The sequence below is a fragment of the Cetorhinus maximus genome, chromosome 13 (assembly GCF_964194155.1).
Source record: "Cetorhinus maximus chromosome 13, sCetMax3.hap1.1, whole genome shotgun sequence".
NCBI classification, from domain to species: domain Eukaryota; kingdom Metazoa; phylum Chordata; class Chondrichthyes; order Lamniformes; family Cetorhinidae; genus Cetorhinus; species Cetorhinus maximus.
This window is the reverse complement of record NC_135891.1, coordinates 37,371,362-37,397,382: the sequence shown is the minus strand read 5'-3', so window position 1 is coordinate 37,397,382 and position 26,021 is coordinate 37,371,362. Positions and strand designations below refer to the sequence as shown.

Genomic DNA, 26,021 nt, shown 5'->3' with positions numbered 1-26,021 from the left:
AATAAAAATGGACACCGAGGGAAAGAGGGGGGAAGCTGAAGATTTGGAAAGGGATTCAAAACACAATGGGAGAAAAAGTTCTTTTTAGGAAACTTGCAAACAGTGAGGGAAGTGGCAAGGCAGTGGGTTTTAGAGGGAATTCATGAATTCTGGGATACAATGACTGACAGACCGGCAAAGGATGTTGAAGCAGAGGGCATGGATGAGAAGAAATAAGTCAATGTCAGAAGACTAGAGGATATGATGGCTGGAAGACATCATTAGGATGGGGCCAACGCCATGGGAGCACAGTAAGGTGAAGATACAATCCTTGAAATCAATTCACTAGGGTACAAAGAACCTGTGGAGTTTTCCAAGGATGGTAGTGATGAACATGATAAGGTGAGGACAAAGGCTGCCACACCTTGAATAAATTATAGTTTATGGATGATGAAGGTGATCAGCCTAATGAGGAGAACATTGGAAAAGTTGAGCCTTGAGGTGATAACATGTGGATTAGGGTGCCTACAGTTGGGGAACATTTAGCATCTGAGGTGAGCATCGTTTCAGAGGTAAAAATAGTCGGTTTAGTAACAGATCAGATATATAGAAGGAAGTTGGGTTAGCTAGTATACCAAAATTCAATACATCTAGACTTAGCTTTATATGACAGACAGGGATGGTGACAGAATCAAAAGTGACAACAGATTTATTTTTTTCATTTTCTTTCATGATGTGAGCATTGTCGCCCATCCCTAATTATCCTTGTGAAGGTGATGGTGAGCTGCCTTCTTGAACTGCTGCAGTCCATCTCATGTTGGTACACACACACTGCTTTTAGGAAGGGAATTCCAGGTTTTTGACCCAGCGACATTGAAGAAATGGCAACATAGTTCCAAAATGGTACGTGGCTTGGAGGGGAACTTACAGGAGGTGTCAAACAAACATTTTTCACAATCTTCTCTTCTCCAAGGAGAATGGTCCCAACTTCTCCAATCTTTCTATATAACTGAAGTTCCTCATCCCTGAAACTATTCTCATGAATCGTTTCTGCACCCTCTCTAATGCATCACATCTTTCAATGGCGTGTGTCCAGAACTGGACGCAATATTTCAGTTGAGGCCAACCCAATGCTTTATACATGTTTAAAGAAAATTCCTTGCTTGTGTACTCTATGCTCCTATTGATAAAGCCCAGGATACTGTACACATTATTAACCACTCTCGCAATCTGCCACCTTCAATGATTTATGCACAAATACACCCAGGGCCCTCTGCTCTTGCTCGCCCTTTAGAATTATGTCCTTTATTTTATATTGTCTCTTTGTGTTCTTCGTACCAAAGTGAATCAGTTTGCATTTCGCTGCATTAAACTTCATCTGCCACATGTCCGCCCATTCCTCCAACCTGTCTATGTCCTTTTGAAGGTCTACACTATCCTCCTCATGGTTCACAATACTTCTGAGTTTTGTATCATCAGTAAATTTTGACGAGGAGGTTATAGTCTAGCAGGGATCTATGATGGATTTAAGGGTGGATATTTTTCATTGGCAGAAGGTGATGGAGAAAGGGTTTGAGGTGGACTGGGAAGGAGAGAAGAAAGTAATTGGAAAGAGACTTGTCAGTGACAGAGACTTCAGGACCTGCAAATATGGTGAAGATGAAAGGATGGCCAAAGGTATCAGTGAATGAAGCATAGTGGGACAGTGACTGAAGGGTGTTGGGGAGGGCAGAAGTTTTATGGTAGAGGTGAGTTAAGGTGCAGTGTGAAATCACTGAGGAGTTGTTCAATGCAGAGTAAAGCAGGCAGGAAGGAAAGATTTTCAGTAAAAACATTTTGGGATTTGTAGGTAAATAAGATCTTAAAGGAGAGGTGAAAGGAATTGTGGTTCTGAAGTATTTAAATGAGAGGAAAGAGTTGGAAGAATGAGGGGACAGGCCAAATTGAGATATCACTATCACTGCAGGGTTTGGGGTGTGGTACACACTAGAGCAGCCTTAGTGAGTGAAGAAGTTGCTATTGATGAGCTAGATACCAGTCAGGCTGAGGATATTGATACACTCCTCCAGAACAAACTTCTGGTTGGAGAGAGGTTTGTCGGCTGGTGCAGAGTGAGAGCAGAACATGGACAATAATGAGAAATATATTCAAATAGGGGAGTAATTAGTGTCAGGGGACAAATGTACAGGGAGCACTTTGTAGCAATGGAATGGAGGTAAAGAGAGCCTGAGGCAATGAGGAGAGGAGTACAAGGTAAAGAAAGGGATGTAGATGAGACAGGAAAAAAATCATGTGAGTAGGAAGTGGAGGAGCTTGGATGTGGGGAGAAAGTCATTATGCATGTTGAATCCAAGGAAGCAAAAGTTGTTGTAACATTAACAACAACCTTATCATAATTGTATTGAAGTAACTCAGAGTGCAACATGATCTATGTTGATAACTTGAACACCATCGCACTGTCTGACTGTCTGTAATGGCCATGTTGAAATGTCTGTAATATTCATTGATTGTATTGGAGCACTTGTGATCCATATGGAAAAGTTGAATATGATTGCACTTTTTTTGATGGCCATTTAGAAATGTTTTGTAATGTTCTTTCAGATATTTTATGAATAAAGTATATTTTTCCAAAAAAGAAAGAGTCTGGTAGGAAGGAGGTTAGCAATGTTGTGATAGACACAGTGATAAACTTTGGGTCAGACGGGAGCCTGTCTGAGCCTGCTGGGAAGATCAAAGACTAAGTCCTGCCTGGAGGTCAGGAATCGTTCAAGGACCAGTCAAGAACAAGAGCAACTGCTAAGGTCAATAAAGTTCAGGTGAAAGTATGCACAATCCATGAGGATAACCTGTACAAATTTGGAGAAGTTAATTTGTGTCCAGGGACTGTCAGATGGTCAGAAACCTGAGGTCAGCTTGAAAGGCTGATGTATTTTAAATGTGTCTGTGTATATAGATACATTCAAAATGAAATATGTTCCTTTGGTGACCTTGATTAAAAGTGATAATAATAAAATATTTTTATTTATGGGAAGGAATCAACTGCTAATGATATATAAATTTTTGTAGCTCAATATATTTTCACAATTAATCTGTTATGGCCTGTATAAATTTGGTTGAGATTAAACAATGATTGGCAGAAAAATTAAAGGAGCTGGTGTGTTTAAAAGTTAGCACCGGACAATGTTTTAAAGAGAAGCACCTGTGTACACAAGTGATCTGAAAGGTGCATGGTGACCTAAATAGGCACAGCAGGGAAGGGAATGACTCTGGTAACAACTTTAAAAAGTCTCACATCTTACCAATAATTAAATCAATAACCATCATCTAACAAACTCTTACTCAATTGAAGATTTCTGTTGAGTGAATAGAATTGGAGATCCCAACCCAGTGACCCTGCTCCTTAAAATATTGAGAGGTAAATGTAAACAGACTATTTGATTTTAGGTTTTGAGCTATATAATACATATTTTAAACTACCTGCTGTAAGTGAGATCAGAAGTTTCTCTCCCACAGAGATGTGAGGACAATCAGATAATGCTTCAAAAAGGAGCTGAAATGGTTAGACATAGAGTGCACTGATCAATTATCCATAAGGCAGACAGGTTCTATTGTACCTTATGGCACAGAATGAGGCCGTTCGGCCCATTGAGACCATGCCAGAGACAAAAGGAATTAGGCCAGGAACGCAAAGAAAGATGGGGTAAATACTCCTGGAGTTTGTTCAGTTATCACTGGCGGTCAAAAAGGATTTGTGCTGAATTTCTCCTCAAGCATTTTAATAAATGGGATAAAGGCCATGATGGGTATGGTTTGTGGAAAGATCAAGCCTCAAGCTAAACAATTCTTATTTATTCCTGCTATTCTTCTCCTCTGAACTTAAATTATATTCCCTTTCTGTCTTTGTAAGTGTTGACTCCTTGCTGGGTTATAGTTCTATGCACACAAGTAGCTTTCTGCTTCTCTGCACAAGTGCTTATTCTTCATGTATCAGCATGAATGGTGAGTGATGGTAGATGTTTTTCACCATGCAGGTTATTACAGCTGAGCCCTATTCTCCTGTTGCTGATCAGGAATGGGAGTGTTTGCTCATTTTCTTTCTGTAACCCTAGATTTCTAAGATCTATTTCTATCTCTATTTCTAAGACCTCTACTGAGGTCAATGAATATAAAAATGTACTGCTGATTCATTATTGCCTCTTTTACACTATGGTACAATAACAAAATTACCCCCAGGATGACTTCTCTAGATTCATGCAGTGAGAAATATAACTTCTGGCTGGAACATACTAAAAAGTCGTTTCTGAAGTATGGTGACTGCAGATATTAAAATGCGATATTTTTAAAATCCAGATTCAAAGGTCATGTTTAAGTTTTCCCACCACTGCTCTTCAGGTAATATTCCTTCCACTACCTGACTTCTCAAGCCCTAGATTGCTTCTGAAGCCTCAGAAAATTCAAGTAATCTTTTTGCATAATTTCTGTGAATAGTTTGAACTCAAGCTGCATGAGGTAGAAGATACTTATTAAAAAAAAGGCAAAATACTGAGGATGCTGGAAATCTGGAACAAAAAGAAAAAGTGCTGGAAAAACTCAGCAGGTCTGACAGCATCTGTGGAGAGAAAGACAGAGTTAACATTTCGAGTCCATATGACTCTTCTTCAGAGTCCTGGCCGAGTCCTAAAGGACATAGCTGCTAGTCTGGCTCTGCAACAGGTGGTGAGGGAATCAACAAGAGGGAAAAACATACTTGACCTCATCCTCACCAATCTGTCTGCTACAGATGCATCTGTCCATGACAGTATTAGTAGGAGTAACCACCGCACAATCGTTGTGGAGATGTTGAGGATATCCTCCATCGTGTTCTGTGGCACTACCACAGTGCTAAATGGGATAGATTTTGAACAGATCTAGCAACTCAAGACTGGGCATCCATGAGGCGCTGTGGGCCATTAGCAGCAGCAGAATTGTACTCAAACACAATCTGTAACCTCATGGCCCGGCATATCCCCAGTCAACAATTACCATCAAGCCAGCGGATCAACCCTGGATCAATGAAGAGTGCTAGAGGGCATGCCTGGAGCAGCACCAGGCATACCTAAAAATGAGGTGTCAACCTTGTGAAACTATAACACAGGGATACTTGCATGCCAAACAGCATAAGCAGCAAGTGACAGACAGAGCTAAGTGATCCCACAACCAACAGATCAGATTTAAGCTCTGCAGTCCTGCCACATCCAGTCATGAATGGTGGTGGAGGAGGAGGCTCCACAAATTAAACAACTCAGTGGAGTAGAAGGCTCCACAAATATCACCATGCTCAATGATGGAGGAGCCCAGCACATCAGTGCAAAAGATAAGGCTGAAGCATTTGCTACAATCTTCAGCCTGAAGTGCCGAGTGGATGATTCATCTCGGCCTCCTCCGGAGGTCCCCAGCATCACAGATGCCAGTCTTCAGTCAAATTGATTCACTCCAAGTGATATCAAGAAACAGCTGAAGGCACTGGATAGTGCAAAGGCTATGGACCCTGACAATATTCCAGCAATAGTAATGAAGGCTTGTGCTCCAGAACTTGCCGCGCTCCTAGCCAAGTTTTCCAGTACAGCTACGACATTGGCCCAGGTATATCCTGTACATAAAAAGCAGGACAAATCCAAACCGTCCAATTACCACCCATCAACCTACTCTCGATCATCAGTAAAGTAATGGAAGGGGTCATCAACAGTGCTATCAGGTGGCACTTGCTTAGCAATAACTGCTCACTGATGCCCAGTTTGGGTTCCGCCAGGGCCACTCTGCTCCTGATCTTATTACAGCCTTGGTCCAAACATGGAAAAAACAGCTGAACTCCCGAGGTGAGGTGAGAGTGGCTGCCCTTGACATTAAGGCCGCGTTTGACCGAGTGTGTCATCAAGGAGCCCGAGCGAAACTGGAGTCAATGGGAATCAGGCGGAAATCTCTCCACTGGTTGGAGTCATACCTAGCACAAAGGAAGATGGTTGTGGTTGTTGGAGGTCAGTCACCTAATTTCTGGATCTCACTGCTGGAGTTCCTCAGTGTAGTGTCCTAGGCCCACCTCTCCGGCTGCTTCATCAATGACCTTCCTTCCATCATAAGGTCAGAACTGGGGATGTTTGTGGATGATGATTGCACAATGTTCAGCACCATTCAAAACTCCTCAGATACAGAAGCAGTCCATGTCGAAATGCAGCAAGACCTTGACAATGTCCAGGCTTAGGCTGACAAGTGGCAAGTAACAAGTGCCAGGCAATGACTATCTCCAACAAGAGAGAATCTAACCATTGTCCCTTGACGTTCAATGACATTACCATTACTGAATCCCCACTATCAACATCCTGGGGGTTACCACTGACCAGAAACTGAACTGGGCTAGCCATATAAATACTGTGACAGCAAGAGCAGGTCAGAGTCTAGGAATCCTGCAATGAGAAACTCATCTCCTGACTCCCCAAAGCCTGTCCACAATCTACAAGGCACAAGTCAGGTGTGTGATGGAATACTCCCCACTTGCCTGGATGAGTGCAGCTCCTGCAACACTAAAGAAGCTTAACACCATCCAGGACAAAGGAGCCCGCTTGATTGGTACCACATCCACAAATATTCACTCTCTCCAGCACCGACGCACAGTAGCAGCAGTGTTTACCATCTACAAGATGCACTGCAGGAATTCACCAAGGCTCCTTAGACAGGACCTTCCAAACCCATGACCACTACCATCTAGAAGGACAAGGGCAGCAGATTGATGGGAACACTACCACCTGGAAGTTCCCCTCCAAGTCACTCACCATCCTGATTTGGAAATATATCGTCATTCCTTCACTGTCACTGGGTCAAAATCCTGGAACTCCCTTCCTAACAGCACTGTAATTGGTTGGAATAAGTGATTAATTAATTAATTACTTTTGCATTAATCACTTCTGCTAGTCTGGTTATCCTTATTTTCCAATTGGACATATAGTATATCCCAATATTTGGATCACAATTCTGTACATGTGTTCTGCCTTGTACATTGCTTATATGCTTGAAGAGTTGCAGTGGTGCCCAAGTCCCACAAACATTGGTGCAAATTTTTGTTTCTAGCTTACATTGGCAATGTGCAAAGCAATGAGATCATTGGAAGACCTGAACCATTTTCATGATTGGGTCTTATTTGAGTGTGAATTGCTTATAGGCAGCTTGTTATTTGGAAGGATGGGAAACCTGGTCGGGGAGAAACTGATAATGGGCCTACAGTATCATTGTAAAGGGGAATGCTGTAAAGATAGAGACGTCAATAAAGTAATATATTTTACCATTGGAAAATTTAAACAACACACCCAGGAGCAATGAGTTCAAGTTAAGGAAGCCTTCAAACTTACAAAGCAATCTAAGAAAAATGCTTGCCTACCTGATTTCAGCTTTTCCTAAGGCCCGAATTTTTGTTATGATGGAGAGGCTCTCAATCGTCACAAAAGTGGCTGTTAAGGCACAGATCTGAAAGTCCCGAACACGGCACCTACCATTTTTGTAGAGGGAATGGGGGCACGTTCTAAGTTGCACAACCTTGGTTCATGAAAGCAGCTACACGTTAAAGTGCAGCTGCCTCAGGCTGATCTGATTTTCACTGGTGGGATGTGCAAAACATGCCTTGAGCACTTTAGACCTGGTAGGAGGAAGTCTAAAGCCGCCGGGGTTTTTTGAAGAGGTAAGGTACCCTTTTGGATATGGTCCTGGGATACCTTTGGGAGAGGTCAGGTGTCTTTTTGGGGAGGGGGCAATGTGGCCCTTTGGGAGAGGGAAGATGACCTTTGTGATTGTTAAAAGTAGACATGCGTAAGAAGCGCTTAAACTCATTGGGTGGGACTTTCCCAACTGGGACTAAGTCCTAGGGCGGGGATGGGGAGTGTTTCCCGCTGCAGAGGCCGGCAGGAATTTGCACAGTATTGCGTGACCCCGGCCTCATTAATTATACAGTTGGGGGTTCCCAACATATCGAACGGCTAAGTGGGCTAGAGGGCGTGCGCCCCGCCGTCATATCAGGGCACCATTTTCAAAAGGCCCCCAGACACAACTTACTAACCATGCCAATTAAGATGACAAGAAGGGGACAGGGAGCTCCAGTGTCAAAGGTTAATAACTCATCTATGGGTCCTCCTCATCGAGGTGGTTAACAGGAGGGAAGTCCTGTACCCAGCTGATGGGAGAAGGAGGCTGAGCAGGGAGACCAACCCTACGTATGAGCGAGTCGCCACCGCAATCAGTTCCCAGGGCCCCACAGCACCGGTTAGCCCTCCAATGCCGGAGGAGGATTAATGACCTTGGTCGTTCCACCAGGGTAAGTGAACCCACACTAATCACGATTAGTGGCAATGCCATAAGGTCATGCCTTATAGCCCACTGCAGTCTACACACTCTGCAGGTGGAGAGGCCACTGTGCCTCTCTCACCCTTCCACACAGAGAGCTCACAAAGCTGTCTGGAAGGGAGAGGCGAGAGGGGAAAGGCTCAGGTGTTGAGGGGCACCAGCAAGCTTTGCAAATTACATGCCTCTCTGAGCCTTATCTTTGTATATGTATGGGCTTATCACTCTGGAGGAGTGGCCTGAACCCTTCTGGACAACCTGCATTGCATCAATGAGATGCCATACAATCCAGTGGGTTACCTCTAAGACTGGAAGCATGAAAAAGAAATGTGAAATTGTTATGTACAAATGGATGCTAAATACAATTCCTCTGAACCCCATCTTCTCTGTGCTCTTTGAGCAGAGGTTAAGCCATAACCGGCGAGAGACGGAGAAGACGGGAAGGGGTCGGTCACATATGAAGGAAGTGACAGAATTTGAGGAGCGGGTAGCCCATCTAGCAGGGATGGGACAGGACCAGTCCATTGGAGATGAGGGGACTGGATTTGGCCTCCAACCAGTAAGGATTCATGCATATCATAGAAACCTCAGGGCCAAGGGTGTCTCCATGTTGGAAGCAGCTCATGCTGTCACTCATTTTCTCCTCTCTCACTTACAGCTGCCATTAGGAAGAGGGCAAAGGCTGAGCCGCAGGAAGCTGTGTCCAGCTCCAACACAAGCCCGAGCCCGGAAAGGAGCAATGACATCACAGAAGAGCAAGTACAACTGTAGAGGCATCACAGCAGACACCTGCACCATCCATCAGCCCAGAGACACACATCTCGGTGGGTATTAGCTGTAGTATAGGTAGGGTCAACACTCTGGTGGTCACCGCATGGGTACGTATCCACAGTAGGAGGAGGCAGGGTCAGTTGAGCTCATTGGCACTTGGAGGAGTGCTGGAGAATAGACATCAGCGAGGTCCCAGTCTGATGAATTGCCTCTGGAATTCACCTTCCAAATGATGCTGAACAGTCAGCAAGAGGTGAGTAGATATGTTGGAGGCCCTCACCAGGATGGTGTGCAAGGCGGAGGAAGCCATCTGCCTGCTGGCTGATGAAGTGGTGCCGACATGTACATGCATCGAGGTCCCCATGGAGAGGATGGCAGACTCCATGGAGATCCTAGTCCAGCAGATTCTCCTGGAGATGCAGACCTGCACTCCACCTTGGTAGCCATCGGTGAGCTTCTGCAGTGGTTACCTGAGAGGGGGATGGGGTACCTCGACCTCCCTCCAGGTGCCCCTTCCCCTCAAGGAGTCAGGCAAGGGCCTTCAGGCACGCAAAGGGAGGAAGAATGGCAGAGGGACGCCCTGGGTCATCCACTCTCGGAGGTTGTCTGGCCCTTCCGAATCCCCTTTGCCTGGGACTCCTTCGACTTCATCCTCTGTCACCTCAGAGGGAGCAGCTGGCCCACAGAAGGACAGCCAATGTAAGCCAGGACCCTTCCAGGCCTCAGGCCTCCAGAGGATGGCTGCCAAGGTCATCCAAGACAACAGGGCAAACTGGTCAGCAGGCTGCCTCCATCCCTGCTGTGGAGTTCAGAGGAGCAGTTAGAAGAATTGGCAGAAATGCTGAAATCACAATTGGTTGCATGGGTGCACTATTGAATGTCACAGCAAACTTATGCAAGTATATTCACTTTCACTTTAATGATGTCTAATGTGTAGTTTTAGCTCTAGTCCTTTAAGGCTTGGCGCTCCTCACACCCCTTCATCTTCCTGGGGACATCTCAGCCCCTGGAATGAGGCATCTGCAGGGCGACAAAGATAAATGCCAAGGCCCTTGTGAGCAATGTGCAAGCACTCTCACGCACATTCTGAGGCTTCGACCTTCAAACCCTCAGGTGTCCCAGGGCCCTAGCATTGCGAAGGCTACATGCTGGGGTTCCCCTTCAGTTGTCCAGTTGTGATGACCTACATCTCCACACACCTCTGATGTCCCAACTCCCATGCAGCATCTCGAGATCTCCACCACGAGGCTCTGCACAGTTTTGACCAGCCCAGCCATGGTGGTAGTGACATTCTATCTTCAGGTGGGATTTTCTGGCCCCACCCGCTACTGGGATTGTCCAGTCCTGCCAAAAGTCAATGGACTTTTCTCTGGGCTGCCAAATCTCCCACGGCAGGTCCCACCATGATAGGGCCGGAAAATGCCTTTTCCCCTCCCCAAGTCACCCACACCCTATCCCTCATAACCATTGACTCCCTCCCCGATATAATTTTTGACATTCACATCATCACCCTTCAACCGTCCCCCATCACCTTCAGATATTTACAGATTAATGTCGAAGTCGCCTTACTCCCCGAGAATCCCACCCCCATTACCATTGACTTGCCCGCCCTTATCCTGCCCACCCCCCCAATTCTTTGCTCATCTCCACGTCCCCACAAACAACCTTTGGCACCCCTTCACCCTGACATGATCACACCCTCACCCTCCCACCCTACTGGCTCCCCTTTTAACCCTCACCATACCCTCCTGCCATGGTTAGCTTCAGTTTTCACCTCAGGAGTCCACCATTGACTCAACTGATCCCTCGCTGTGAACCCCTTCAGACTGCTGCAACCCCCTATGTCCCTCCAGACCTGCACAGGCACCCCCTTCACCTCCCCCCATCACCTTCCCATCCTCCTGCTCCATTCCAGCTAATATTGAGAGACCCCCTCTACCCCCAGCACGTCCAACCTCCATCCCCCGCCCCCCGGTCCATGCCCGAACCCTCACACCACCTCTTCATTACTCTCCTACCCTTCTTTGACCCCCTCCCCCAACAGACCCTCACTGCCTATTAATATCTCCAGCAGCCTTCCACCTGCAGCTGAAGGATCTGATCCCTGGGCGTAGTCTCTGGATGAAGGTCCGATCCCTGGGTGAAGTTGCTGTACTGAGATGATCCACTTTGTTGATGCTCCACCTACCCAATGGTGTTCCAGGATCCGGTTGCTGGAGGCCTCCAGCTTCTCTTTGGACCTCTGTGAGCTGCCTAAGGAAAGTCCCAACTTCACATGCCATAATGGCCCAGATGTGTTCTGGGCCGGTGTGATTTCCCACTGGCGTCGTGGACAATTGGGCATGGGGGCATGATTCCAGCCGGGCCTTCATCCGTATCTCATTAGCAGGATGCAAATCGGTTTCCCGCAGGCCTCTGGTGGGAAATGCAACCCGCCATGGAGGGCAGTATTGGAAGATCCTGCCATCATTTTACGCCATTGTGGAACCGATTTTTAGACCTCACCCTCCACCTGCCATTGAGCCTGCCGCGGAAGGTATATGAAAATTCCATCCATTGGAACTGTCAAAAGGAGCTGTCAAAAGCAGCATTTAAAACTCCAGCCCTTTAAAGATTTGAATCAAAACTGTCTCCAGTGTTAAAAAAAATCAGTGTTTGCTCTGTCACTCTGTCTATTGACATAAGCTTGAGGGTTATCATTAAAGGATTAGTGCTGCATGCCTGATTTCACAACCTTTCATTATCACAGTGGGGTGCCTGTCTTTTCACAGTTTGATTGACAGCTCCAAGTGGTTGTAAACTTCTTGAAGTAGGACTATGAATTCCAATGCATGTTTCGGTAAGAGATTAAAGGAAGTTAAATGTAGTGAATGGGTTTTTATCAATGGGAGTTTTTTTTCAAATAGTGAATTCTTTAGTAGATACTTAAGAACATTATTTAATCTCAGCATGGGCCCTGAGTTCTGTCCATGGTGAATATTGGGTGAGTTGGTATGGTAGGTGTAAAGGCAAAGGGTGGTGTGTAAGGGCATGAGTTGGCACCAATTTGACATAGGGGCTATAAAGGGCCATTGGGGTTGGTGGGGGGCATATGCTGGCATGGAGGGTATGAGGGGCCATGGGGGGTTGAATGGGGGGGAAATGTTGGAATGAAGGGTATAAAAGACCATGGGGATTGAGTGGCATGAGGTGGCATGGGTTGACATGGATGGGGCATAGGGAGTGTATGGGGGGTGAAGGTGGATTAAGGGTTTTTACGTTCTTTGTTTCAAAAAACTTTGATACAGTGCTAGAGCACCGAGGCAGACTTTCTGCTGAGCCCGCCTCTGCACCCAGCAGCCTCTGCACTTATTCTGGGGTTGCTAGCCATGACTCCCATTTTCACCCTCCCTCCCTCCACCACCACCCCCAAAACTGAAAATCCGAACTTTCAGGGCAATTTCTGCCAGGTCGGGTTTGCAGAGTAGGGAATTGTCCCAACTGCACTCCCGATCCAGGAATGAAAATTCAGGTCAAAGTGCTGGTGCACCTAGACAGATCTTCCACCCAGACTGTCTCTGCACTTACTCCAGGTTGCTTGCCATGACTTCATTTTTCAATCGCCCCTCCAGACTGAAAATCCAACCTTCTGGGGCACTTTCTCCTGGATTGGGTTTGTGAAGCTGGGAATTGTCCTGACTCTGTGCTCCCAACCTGGGAGTGAAAATTCAGACCGAAGTGTTTCCTTTGAAGGAGTGCTTGAACTGGACATTTCAAGTCCCAATTGTCCATGCTTTGACAGTGTGTCTTGATTGCTTCTGACCAGAGAGCTGATCGCCTAAGTCAAGAACCACTTGAAAATTGAAGTCTGTGGGTCTCAACAGTGGATCTTTTGTTTCTCTTCAAGTATTTATCCTGCAATGTCCAGTTCATGTTGAAAAATGAGGTAGAAACTATATAAAAGTAGCTCCCATTCTATCTATTTATAATTGCATCTCTACTGGCTAATGGAGTCAGGCTTTTGCAGATATGTGGTTTGAGGCAGTTTGCATAGAATAATACAGCACAGAAGGAAGTTATTCAGCCCATTATGCCTGTGCTAGCTCTTTGGTAGAGCTATCCAATTAGTCACACAGCCCTGCTTTTCCCTCATAGACCTGTTTTCCCTCCAAGTATTTATCTAATTTCCATTCTTGAACATTGTGTTAGTGCCTTTGTTAGACAGCAGTTGATATATGGCCGCATTGAAGTACACACTTGCATGGTCTTGTTGGAGGCAACACAGCAAATTAGACTGAAATTTGCTGACTCCATGCTAAGGTTCTGCACCAAATTATGGTGCTGCAGATGTAAGTTCAAGGCAGTTCACCACCACCTTCTCAAGGACAATTAGGGATGGGCAATAAATACCGGCCTAGCCAGCAATGCCCACCTCCTGTGAGCGAATACATGAAAAGAAATCATGAAATCTTTTAGTGTAAACTCAAACAGTAGCACAATACACACACTAGTGTTTGGTCAGCTCTTCTTGTTGTCAAACAGGTAGTATTGTATAACATGATGGAGCATTCCTCCATTGTTGTTCTTCGGGATGCTATGTGACTAGGACCTAAACTCATGTAAATGCTGCTGGTGCTAGACTTTATTTGGAATAAGCCTCTCCACATTAGCAAGCTTAGAGTATTGTCTGAACACAAGGGTTGTGGCTACCTTCTTCCAGCACTTACGGAAATTCATATGCTATGTAATTGTTTTATTATCAATTTGCCCTGTTCCACAAATACACTGAAGTTTCTTACCTTCCTTTTTCATCCCTGCTCGAAAGCATTTTTTTAATCTGCAGTATCTACATTGGTTTCGTTTGTCCTTATCTACAACGCATTGTCTGTTAAACCTTGAAGACAACACAAAAAATAATCACATTGTTAGCATCTATAGATCAAATGAGACACTTCATACTCTCCATACAGTTAAACATATCCAAAGGAACGTGAACACTTTAAGTTTTGTGTTTGTCACCATTACAGCATGTTGTAAATGTGAGAATCTAACACTGGAACAAGTCACTATGGACATTTTTATAAGCACAAATAAACTCTGCCCAATTGGCAGAAATGAAGGGTGGGTGGGGGCGGGGGAATGCTGTGGTAGGGTGTGGGGATGGTAGGGTGCATGTGGAGAGTGGCAGCATTTCACTACTTGTTGTTATTGTTTATTTTCTCACTAACACTAACAAAGGTAGGATTTTTAGCCCCATAAGTCTGTCTTTAAAATATTTGTGGGAGATACGTGGAATTCTCTGTTCTATGGGACCGCCTGACTTGGTTGCTGTTGAGAGATCAAATGTACCAGGCTGTTCGTTTAAAAGGATTGATTGCTCATTACAAATTAAAGGTTTCGTCCTTTCCAATACAAACTGCATTAAGTTTGGAGTCCAATTAAAATCTTTCAGCTAAAACATTTCCTATTCTCTATTTTAATCATTCCTATAAATTAGGGAACAAATTTTCTGGTTGAGAGCATTTCTATCTACACACACATTTCTTAATGATGAAGGTGTGAGTTATTTTCTTGAGAGAAAATTGATTTTAAACATGATTCTTCTTTGAAAGGGAAGATACAGCTTATTGACTGTAATCAAAGTTTGTGCTTGAAATTCAATAAAAGCTAACCAGGCTTCAAATCAAATATTTTAGACCAAATTATAGTCCTTTATCTCACCCTCCATTCCCATACCACAAGCTACAGTAAACAGCGATCCTGTTTAGCAAAGCAGCATAGGCAAACATGCAAAGCTAATTTCTCTTTCCTTGCTTTATTTCAAAAGATTTAGCATTTGTGGAGATCTGCTTTTATACTGTCTTATTATCAATGTGCTCTGTTCCACAAATACACTGAAGTTTCTTACCTTCATTTTTCACCCTTGATCCAAGATTCAAGATCTGCTTTTCTTTCTTTTTGCTAATTATGTCATTTTTAAATGAGCTGGATTGTTGTTCACACCGTGCTTAATCTATGATTCTGGCATGGCAGTGGGGGAAACTTTAATCACGATTGTAACTCAACATGCAGTTAAATAAAATCATAGCTATTTGCAGCCCTTTATGTCTGTGCTGGTCTTAATAGTTATCTAGTCTAATTTCACTTTCTAACTCATGGTTCGCCGTCCTGTAGGTTATGGCATTTCAAGTGCATACGTTAAATGTGATGAGGGATTTCTGCCTCTATCCCCTTTCAGTCAGTGAGTTCCAGACACCCACCACCCTCTGGGTGAAAGCATTTCTCCTCCACTCCCCTCTCCTGCTACCAATTACTATAAATCCATGCCCATGGTTATTAACACCTTTGCTAAGGAAAATAAGTCCTTCCTATCCACTCTATCTAGGCTCCTCATAACTTGATACATCTCAATTAAATCTGCTTAAGTGTCAGCCTTCTCCATTCCAAGGAAAGCAACCCCAGCCCATCCAATCCTTTTTCCTAGCTAAAACTTTCCGGTCCTGCCAACATCCTTGTAAATCTGCTTTGGATCCTCTCTGGTGCAATCACACTGGTATCGGAGGAGGATAGTATGACAGGAGAAGGAAATATAGGTTAACAAAGGCCACTCAGCCCCTCAGGTCTATTCCTTCCACATATAACAAAGCATTTACCCTTTTATGTTCAATCCACCCTATCCTGGGGTTTATTCAGAATCCACTCTGTCAGGCAAAGAGCTTGGCTATGAAGTCCCCCAGTGAATGGTCTGATACTATTAAAGTTTAAACATGATTATTATCCAACTGGATTAAATATGACTGCAAAAGGAAAAGGTGAAACTCTAAGTGATGGATGCAGAGACTACACCAGGAAGGTAATTTTAAACCTATCCCACCCCGATCCCTTCAGTATATTGCAAGATCTGAGCATTTTGTTATATTGCCCTCTCTGCTGGGGAGGTGTAAATAAAGTTGGTTCAATAATGGCTGCCTGCAGTTGAGCATGTGTTTGTCTTAGTGAAATACACAACAGTCCCCCAGCTTGAAACTCATTTACAGCCGGTCCAAATTTACTTTCCACTGTAGTCTGGGAGAAAAACCACAGTTGTACATCAGCTACTGATATGATACAATTTGCTGCAATTTCCATTATTTTAATCAACATTTCTGCATGAAGACAGTGACCCTTGACTACTTTGGTTGCTGTAGTTTTAACAGTTAGCAAATGCTTGATGGTCAGTCACCAAAGATTGATAAACTACGATGAAATATGGAACATGACCACACATAGACAGTGGAGCTATGTATTACCAATGCTAATGAAGCCTTATAAACCCAGCCTGTTGCTCAATTACAGTGGTGAACTCTTATAGCGGTCTGCTCAAATGAAACCTGGCAAAGATAGAATCTCCCTATGTAAACAAGAATTGCTGTTCAGGCCTCCAAAATTATCTTGTATCCTTCACAGCAACCCAGTTTGGGACAGATGAATCAGACTAGATGTCATTATATGTGAATGGACATGTTTAACAATGATGAACGTTATAGCTGTAAGAAAAAAATGAAACCACATCATAATTGCCTTAGTATAAACTTGCAATGGAGTCTCCTTTGTCTTGCTGTATGCAAATTAAATATTAAACCAGCTTACTGTCTTTGTATGTTTTAAAACGTGATCATGTTTTGTATATTTTTGTGGCAGAGGTTCTGAATGAAATTTCACATTTGTGATTATATGCCAGACTTGTTGGGTAGATGGAATTCTACCCTTATTTCTCCATCCTGAGACATAAGTGTTTTGGAATAATAATTGGTGCTAATCATTAACAGACTAGCAATGAAAGAAGGAGAATTGTAGACATAATTCTTTTGAAACTGAAACTAATCTTTGTAAAGGCCCCTGGTTGCTATGGTAGAGTCTACTTAATTGCTGAAATTAACCACTATTATATATCATAGACATATCATAAAGGTCTTATCAATGGAAACTCTTAGCAATGTCTCCAACTTTGGATGGTACCAAGTGCTAATAGTAATCTTGACTTGGATCTTATCCATCCTCATATGCTGGAGTCTTCTTAAGATCACTTCTCATTTGGCAGAGAAATTCAATGACCTGAAGGGTTAATAGATGTCTTGCACGGTTAATCTTAACCAGGAACATTTACATTTAAGTGAATGGAAATTTCTTCAGGTGGACATTTTTATAGCTTGGCAATTTATTTTCCATTTCGGACCAATTATCTACCTTTTCACCTTTGCTTTCTGCCTTCAGTTAGTAGTATAAGATAGTTAAAATAATGCCCTTCATGCCTTGAGTGCTTCTCTGTTCCGGATGAAAGAAGTCATACTTTATGGAATAAATTAGACTTCTTTGATTTTTAAAAGTTTCCAATGGAGCACACCATTATGACAAGACATCTGATTCGGCAGCCGAACAAGGAAATGGAATATGTTTTCCACAGAGTATGTGAAAATTCTTGGACCTGAAGCAGAGTTTGTTCCTTTCAGAGTTAATCTTGCATGGCTTTGTTGTGTTTTTTCTTCACATTTTGATCAGCAATGATGTTGAATAAGAACATTAGAAATAGGAGCAGGAGTAGGCCATATGGCCCTCAATCACAGAAAACAATTTGTCTGGATTAAATTTGGAAGTCACCTTCAGTGAGATCACTTTGAAGACTCTTCTCTGAAGAAAAAAATACCCAAATATCTTAACCTTTTGTCATTATCTTAAATTCTTGATACTCGTGATAATGGGCCATATGGTCCCTCAAGCCCCACAAGATCATGGCTGAACTTTTACATCAATTCCACTTTCCTGCCCTATCTTCATATCCCTTTAGTGCCCCAAAGTATCTTGATCTCTGTCTTCTGGGGAAGTGAATTCCAAGGATTCACAGCCTTCTGAGTGAAGGAATTTCTCCTCATCTCAGTTCCAAATGGCTGACACCTTGTCCTGAGGCTATTACCCTTAGTTCTAGGCTCTTCAGCCAGTGGGAAAAGCCTGTCAGCATTTACCCTGTCAAGAGTTTTATACATGTCAATGAGATTACTATCATTTTTTTAAACTCCAGAGTATATAGGCCCCATTATACTTAATCTCTCCCCATGAGACAACCTTCTCATCTCAAGAATAAATCTTGTGAACCTTTGTTACACTCCCTCTAAGGCAAGTATACCCTTCCTTAGGTTCATAGACTAAGGGCAGAATCTTGTTGAGGCACGGGGGTCTTGCCTGCTGGCTGGCAAGCCGGCAAGAGAACTGTGGTGCCTCCTTTCGGATAGGCCCACTGAACCACAAGCCAGTCAGGTAGTTGGGAGGCTACCGACTGGCCTTCCCCTGGAATCAAGTTCCTGGGGCTGAAGTCCCGCCCAGTGAGTGCTTCTGACCAATCAGAGGCTGGGAACTCTCACGCTCAGCAGTACCACTGAGGAGGCTGTATTTGCTGCTGGACGGAAAGGCATTGCATGGAGTCCCAATATCGAGAAGGACTCAAGCTACAGGTTAATAATGAGAGGGAGGGGTTCTGTGCATGGGAGTCATGGGGAGAGAGGTCAAGACAGTCGGAAGCCAGGGCAGGGCTGTCAGCGGGTCCCCCTTCCTGATGTCCTGTCCCTCAATCAGGCATTGAGTACCTTTGATCGAGGGGCACGCCGCCACCACCCCCCCACCTGCACCCCCCCGCCCCCCCCGACCCCCACCCCCCACCACCCTGAGGTGTCAAGCAGCCTGCATAGGTTCACCTGTCATACAGCTCGCATGGAAACAGGCCCAATTGCAGCTAGGTTAATCCCATTAATTGGCCACTTAAGGGCCTCAATAGGTGGTGGGGTGGAAAGGTCAACCATGGGCCTTCCTGCCCAGATCTTAATTCTGGTGGAGATGGCAAAGTGGCAGGGTTTAGATATACCACCACCCCACCTAATTACAATGTCCTTCCCGCCTCCAAGCTCGCCATGAGTGACAGCAGAATATTCCACCCCAAAACTGTGCAGAGTACTCCAGGTATGGTGTCTCAAAAACCCTATGTAATTGTGGCAAGGCTTCCTTCTCCAACTCCCTTGCAATAAAGGTTAATATATTAATTCCTAATTGTTTGCTGTACCTGCGTGTTAACTTTCTGTACAACGACCCCCCAAGTCCCTCAGAATACCAACATTTACTAATCTCTCACTTTGTTAAAAAAAGTTGTTTTTCATTCTTCCTACTAAAGTGTATAATTTCACAGTTCTCCATATTATACTCCATCTGCCACTTTACTTGCTCATTCATTGAATCAGTCTGTAGCTCTCTACAGCCCCTTTGCATTCTCCTCACAGCTTACTTTCTCGATGCACAAATTCAGAACTAAACTGAACTTAGTCAACTTGTTGCAATTTATATCATACATTCTTCTGAAGATGTTGATGTACATGGCCTATATTCTAGAATTTATTTGTCTTTAATATACAGCATAGGTCTCTTGTAAGAGTCTCCCTAACACTTGAAATGCTCATGGCTGTTTCTTTCATTTGCATGCTGAGCTTAAACTTCTGAATTGTCATTTTCTAGAGTGCATTGGTATACTTTTTTCCAATTTAATTATTCATGGGATGTGGGTTTTGCTGGCAAGGTCAGCATTTATTACCTATTCCTAATTGTTCTTGACAAGATGGTGGTGAACCCTCTTCAGGAACCAGTGCAGTTTGTGTGATAAATCTGCTTCCACAGTGCGGTTTGGTAGAGAGTTTCAGGATTTTGGCTCAGCAACAATGAAGAAACAGCAATTATGTGGCCAGGTCTGGATGGTGTGTGAACTGGGGGAGAACTTAGAGGTATTGGTGTTTGCATGCATCTGCTGCCCTTGTCCTTCTAGTTGTGAGAGATCATGGTTTTGAGAATTGTTGTTGCAGAAACCTTGGTGAGTTGCTGCAGTGTACTTGGTTGTCATGCACTTTGCCATGAATCTCCTCACTCTAAGTTTGGAGATAGAGAAGTTCTGCAATTACAACAATCACACAGAACACTCATGCCAGATGCACAAGACTTTCAGAATCATTGTTTTCAAAACCCTGGCCATGATATTTACTCAAAGCCACAAAAAGAGCAGGAAAGGGCAATTAGGGATGGACAATAAATCCCTGCCTTGTCTACAATGCCTACATCCCGTGAATGAATAAAAAGATGTCCAAAGGGCCTCGCTCTCCTTCCCCACCTGCCTGGGACCAACCCATACTCGGCGGTTAAAATTCCCCCATATCAGTCTGATGCCTGTTAGCTTTTTTCATTCCTTGTATAAGTTGTTGATCATATTTAGTAAACTGTTTCTCATTCATGGTAACCTTCTGTCCAACCCATCTATATATAGTAACCAGACAATCATTTTGTGATAAATTAAAGTTGGGTAACGTGTAACACTGAATATTATTATCCTGTAAGAATTTAATGTGACAGTGTGAAATTCTTTTTAACTAATTTATTCATTTTAGTAATGCAACCTAATCAAGTAGCCCAAATGTTTGATTGAATATATTGATTTCAAAATGTCCTGTTAAGCTATATTTATTTGGAGTACTGTTTTTATATGTGTGTATATCTGTGTTTGTATGTGGGTGATTAATAAACTCTAACATATAGCAACCTGCAATAGTCTACAGCAGACAAAGCCCTTCCTGGCATTTTGTCAATCTTCAACATTTCCATATTTCATGGTAAAGAGCACTGGACAATAATGCAGTCTGCTTGCAGTAAACATTCACCAATGTTATGAATGACCTTTGTGCTGTATATAAAGGATAAATTGTATAACCTACTGAATTATTTTAAGGAATTTTACCTGCAGGAATACATATGATTTTTTCGGACACTCCGTCTGAAGAAACCTTTGCAGCCATCACAGCTGGAGGCACCGTAATGTTTTCCTGTAGCTCGATCACCACAGATTGCACAAAGAGCGCTGATCCCAATGTTGTTAGAAGCGTTCATGTTGGTGGCTTCACTTGGAGATGTATCTGAGAACAACAACAATAGATACTTCTGAGAGGAGCACAAATGCAGGTAAAAATAAAAAGTTATAAGATAGGTTTGTAAAATTCTAAGTTGAATCTTCTTCAACAAGGAAGGGAATGTGGCCTGTGCTATGGACGTTTTGATCATCACCATCAACATCAATATAATCTGGCCAACAGGAAGACTGCTAAGTGAAGCAGGACAGTTTTTGAAAAATGATTCATTATGTAGGTTTGGAGGTCAATTTGGTTTGGGATTTGAACGCAAGCCTTCCGAATGGTTGCAATATAGTAATTAGTTTACTTCATAGAATAACTTCAAAATGTTATTGGTACTTGCAAAGAAAAAGCTTCACTTCTGAGTATATATGAAACAAGTTACAGTATTGGCTTATACCTTAATGGAGTGTAGTATTTATGAATGCATCATTTGTTTTTTTTTTAAGAATTTATTTTCACTGCAGAAAACTCCTGCAGAGAATGGAGAAAGCATTCTTTGAGGGGAAAAAAATGCACAAATTATTTAAAAAGGTGATCAGAGGGGAAAAAAAGATATTTAGGAAAGAATTAAAGCAGCAGTGGCTAAACATAACAACACTTTCAGCACTATAACAGTAAGCAGGCAGGCAGAGAAGAATAAAAGCCATAAAAGATGCAAATGGAAACAAAACAGGGTTACCAGAAGGTAGTTAATATTCAGAAAGATTACTTAGACAATCATTGAATGGTTAGAACACCACCGCCTGCAAGTTCCCCTCCAAGCTGCATACCATCCTGACTTGGAAATATATTGCCGTTCCTTCACTGTCACTTGGTCAAAATCTTGGAACTCCCTTCCTAATAGCACTGTGGGTGTACCTACACCACATGGACTGCAGCAGTTCAAGAAGGCTCACCACCACCTTCTCAAAGCAATTAGTGTTGGAAAATAAATGCTGGCCTAGCCAGCGATGCCCACACCCCGTGAAAGAATAAAAAAAAGGAGGCCATTTGGCCTGTCGTGTTCTCTGCAAGAGCAAATCAGCTAATCCCACTTCCCTGTCCTTTGCCTGTAGTCCTGCGATTTATTTTCTTTTGAAGTACTTATCCAATCGCCCTCTGAAAGCCATGATTGTATCTGCCTCCACTATAATCTGTGGTACTGCACTCTAGATCCTAACCACTTGCCTTTGGTTCTTATGCCAATTACTTGAAATCGGTGTCCTCTGTTTCTCGAACTTTCTGCTAATGAGAACAGTTTCTGTCCATCTACTCTGTCTAGAGCCCTCATGATTTTGAACATTTCTATCAAATCTCCCTGTCAACTTTCATTTCTCGAAGGAGAACAGCCCCAGCTTCTCCAATCCATTCAGATAACTGAAATCGATCTTTCCTGGAACTACTCTTGTAAATCTTTTCTGCATCTTCCCTAAAGTCTTCATTTCCTTCCTATGCTGGAATTTAATGTTTGGGACAGGGGTCTTGGCCAATGGCTGGAGAATTGGTAGGAGCCTGTGTTGCCTCCATTGGGGAAGTCTTGCCGCATTAAGTGCCCATCGGGCCCTCAGTGCACGTGTCTTCCACAGAATTTGGAACTCCTATTTCCGACCCTGATCAAACAAAAAGATACTCACTTAGCTTCCTCTGATTTTTCAGGGTAATCTTCCTATGGAGAGTCCTGCAGAACTCAGTCAGTGCAGGGAACATCAGAGGGGACAGTGGAGAGAATCCATGCAGAAACCACATCCCCTTTTTATGGCACTAGCTGCCATAATCTGGTAAGTAAAGAGTTTAAATGTCCCAAAGCTTCTTTGAAAAGCTAAGGTGAGAAGGTAAGTGTGTAAAGGGGGACAGTGGCTAAGGGGGTATGGTGGGTAAGGATTAGGGTGTATAGGGCATAGGGTGGGTGAAAGGTAGGATGGGTGAGGGGGTAGGTTGGAAGAGGGGGTGAAGTGGGTAAGGTGGCTAAGGAAAGGGAGTAAGGTGGTTGGTGGATAGGTTGGAGGTTAGGTCAGGTCAGGGGGGAAGTTGGGGGGGTCAGGGGAGTTGTGTGGTGGGGAGGTATCGGAGGATTTGGGGGGATTCAGGCAGTAGGTGCTAGTCATATTGGGTTGGGGAGGGACTCGGAGGGGGGGGGGGGGGGGGCAGAGGGAGCCACGTTGTGGGGCTAGTCAGGTTGGGTCATTGGGTAGTCGGGGGTCATGGGGGGAGTCAGGTGGTGAAGGCAGTTCGAATGGGGGGGGAGGCAGGGGTTAGTTGGAGGTTGGGGGGAGTCGCAGGGTCAGGGGGTAGTCGGGGGGTGTTTGAGGGGGCTACTAGTGGGGTTAGAGTGAGTGATTGAGATGTCAGTTCTGTCATTACCCATGTGTTACACTAGTTTCTAAGCTGTCTAACATTTCTTGGGTAACTATCCAGGTAAGTAAGTCAGATCCATTCAAAGTCTCCGACTCTAAGTCAGAGTTAGAGACATTTTCAGAGGGTCCTGGGGAGCATGGGGACTGTCCATCGGAAGTTCAATCTTCCCAGGCAATTCGCACAGAGTCATTGTGCTGGGACTTCTGAAGGGTCCTGAGGTGCACCTTGGGGGTTATGTCCGGTTTCTGACTATTCAGAGACCAGAAGATCTGGGCCAATAATTCAGCTGATGCTGAACCAGTGTTTTATAAAAATTCATCATAACTTTGTTGCTTTTGTACTCCAGCTATAAAGCCCAGGATCCCGTATGCCTTTTTAACCACTTTCTCAATCTGCCCTGCCACCTTCAATGATTTATGTACATATAACCTCATGTTTCTCTCTTCCGGTACCCACTTTAACATTGTATCCTTTATTTTATGTTGGCTTTCCAGGTTCTTCCAATCAAAATGCACCACTTCACACTTCTCTGCATTAAATTTCATCTGCCATGTGTCTGGCCATTCACCGGCCTGTCTATGTTCTCTTAATGCCTATCACTATCCTCCAAACAGTTTACAGTATGATGAGAGGTTCTGATGAAAGGTCACTCGATTTGAAACATTGGCCCAAATTTTCATCCACAAGACGGGTAGCGGGAGTCAGGAAAATTCCTGGCTCAGCCCACCAGTCTCAGAAGAAAGTGCTCGTAAAGGCAGAATCTTCATTGCTGGGGGTGGATGTGGGCTGGAGTCAGGCCAGCCAACCCGGGAAGGAGTACGGAGGAAGCCACATGGGTTGCTGGGTGTGAGGCGGGTGTTTAAAAGGCCCACCTCAGTGCTGTGGGACATCATCCCAGTTAAAATAAAACTACAAAGGACCTCCAGCCCTCACCCCACACACACTCTCACCCTTCACACCCCCCCGATGCCCCATCCATGCCACCTGATTCCCTCCACCCACCCTTCATGGCCCCTCATGCCTCCAATGGCAAGCTATGGCCTTCCACACACCCTCCATAGCCCCTCATTCTCCAAAGCCAAGCTATACTCTTCCTTCCACCCTACATGGCCCCTCATACCCCCAATGCCAAGCTACGGCACTTCCATTGACCCACTATACATTGTTTAGAACCAATCAACCCTATAGTGACAGTGGGATGTGTGAAAATATATACATGATTCATTCATAACTTTCTGCCATCTTAAAAAAAGTCATTTCACTAGAAGGCAATAAATGTGTCAATTATCCAGACCCTTTAAAGTAACAATAACAACAACCACAAGCCCTTGAAATCACTTAACCTTTTGTAAATAAACATTGTGAAATTGGCAGCAGAGATCAGAGAGCTTGCATGTAAATCAAACATTGTTTTCTCTGGAGCACAGGAATTTCAACAAGAGTGATGGTTGTCTGGGTACTCAGCCAAACATATATAATGAGGCTTGGCTAAGAGCCCATACATCCAATATACTTGTTGAAAAAGCTGCGCCCCAGAGAAAACATTGGTTGACTGACAGTTCTGGCTCTCTGATCTCCCCTGTCAAGTTCACAATGTTTATTTACACAAGGTTAACTGATTGCAAGGGGCTGCAGTTTTCCTTATTGATACTTTAAAGGGTCTGGATGATTGACATTTTTATTGCCTTCTCAGTTATTATAAATACCTAGTTCATGGTTCATAGTAATCTTTTAGATCTAATTTTTAGTTCTGGGAAGATTAAAGTTTAACTGTACAAAATGGGATGAATGCAACTAAAGCAGCTAAAGACGAGTACACTTAAAAAGTTGGGGCCATGTTGACTTAAGGGGTTTACAAAGGTAGCTACAAATAGCTACAAAGGTAAGATCATAAAACAGCCGGTGGGCTTGTTTAGAATTGGAGATGGGGCATCTTCACTGCTTGCAAAGAGATGCAGCTCAGAGAGTTGTTTTGTTTTGGGTGTTGGAGCTACAATTAAATTAAAAACATCCAGTGAGCCCTGGATTCCGTCGTCATGAAATGAGTGGAACTTAAGGAAGTTCTAGGGTTTCAATTTATCTGTGTTTTTGCTGGGGGATTGAGTGTTCTGCAGCAGGGGGAAAATGCTAAGCCGAAAAAGTACTGCTGTCAGCAGGCTCCAGGCAGCAAAAGTGTTGCTGTTAGCTGGCTCTGTGTAGCTGGGGCTCAGGAGAAGTCCCAGAAGCCATTTGATGTCTCTGTGGACCTGGGCTCAGGGGAAGTCCTGGGTAGCTGAGAAGGTGACAGAAGGTCACTGGCTCCATGCTGCAAAGTGTTAAGACTCAGAAGAAGCCTGGGAGCCATTTATAGCTTGGTTTAGCTGGTGAGAACGGAGCTTGGTGCAATCCAGGGGCAGTGGCAGCCCAGTGAAGCTAGCTGGCAATTAAAGAGCTGAAATTGAGCCAGCAAGTAGAGGCTGGAGTGCAGACTCGCAAATCCAGGGGAACAGATTCTCGGAAGGCGAGATCGAAACCCAAGGAGATGTGCAGTCCAAGTTGGGGCGACTTTGAGGGAATTCAGAGGTGAAAATTTTGGATAAAAGCAAAATATTGTGGATGCTGGAAATCTGAAACAAAAACAGAAAATGC

General features: G+C 44.0%; 1 protein-coding gene across 2 annotated transcripts in view; it reads right to left on the bottom strand.

The window, feature by feature from the left end:
* Nucleotides 1–26,021, bottom strand: part of hnf4a (hepatocyte nuclear factor 4, alpha) — a 95,023-nt gene that overhangs the window by 36,026 nt on the left and 32,976 nt on the right. For both annotated transcript variants that reach the window (XM_078555276.1, XM_078555277.1), the window contains 2 exons: nucleotides 20,888–21,062; nucleotides 13,890–13,984 (listed from right to left, as the gene is read on the bottom strand). In XM_078555276.1, coding sequence (XP_078411402.1) covers nucleotides 13,890–13,984; nucleotides 20,888–21,062 — 270 coding nt within the window. The remainder of the gene's footprint in view (nucleotides 1–13,889; nucleotides 13,985–20,887; nucleotides 21,063–26,021) is intronic.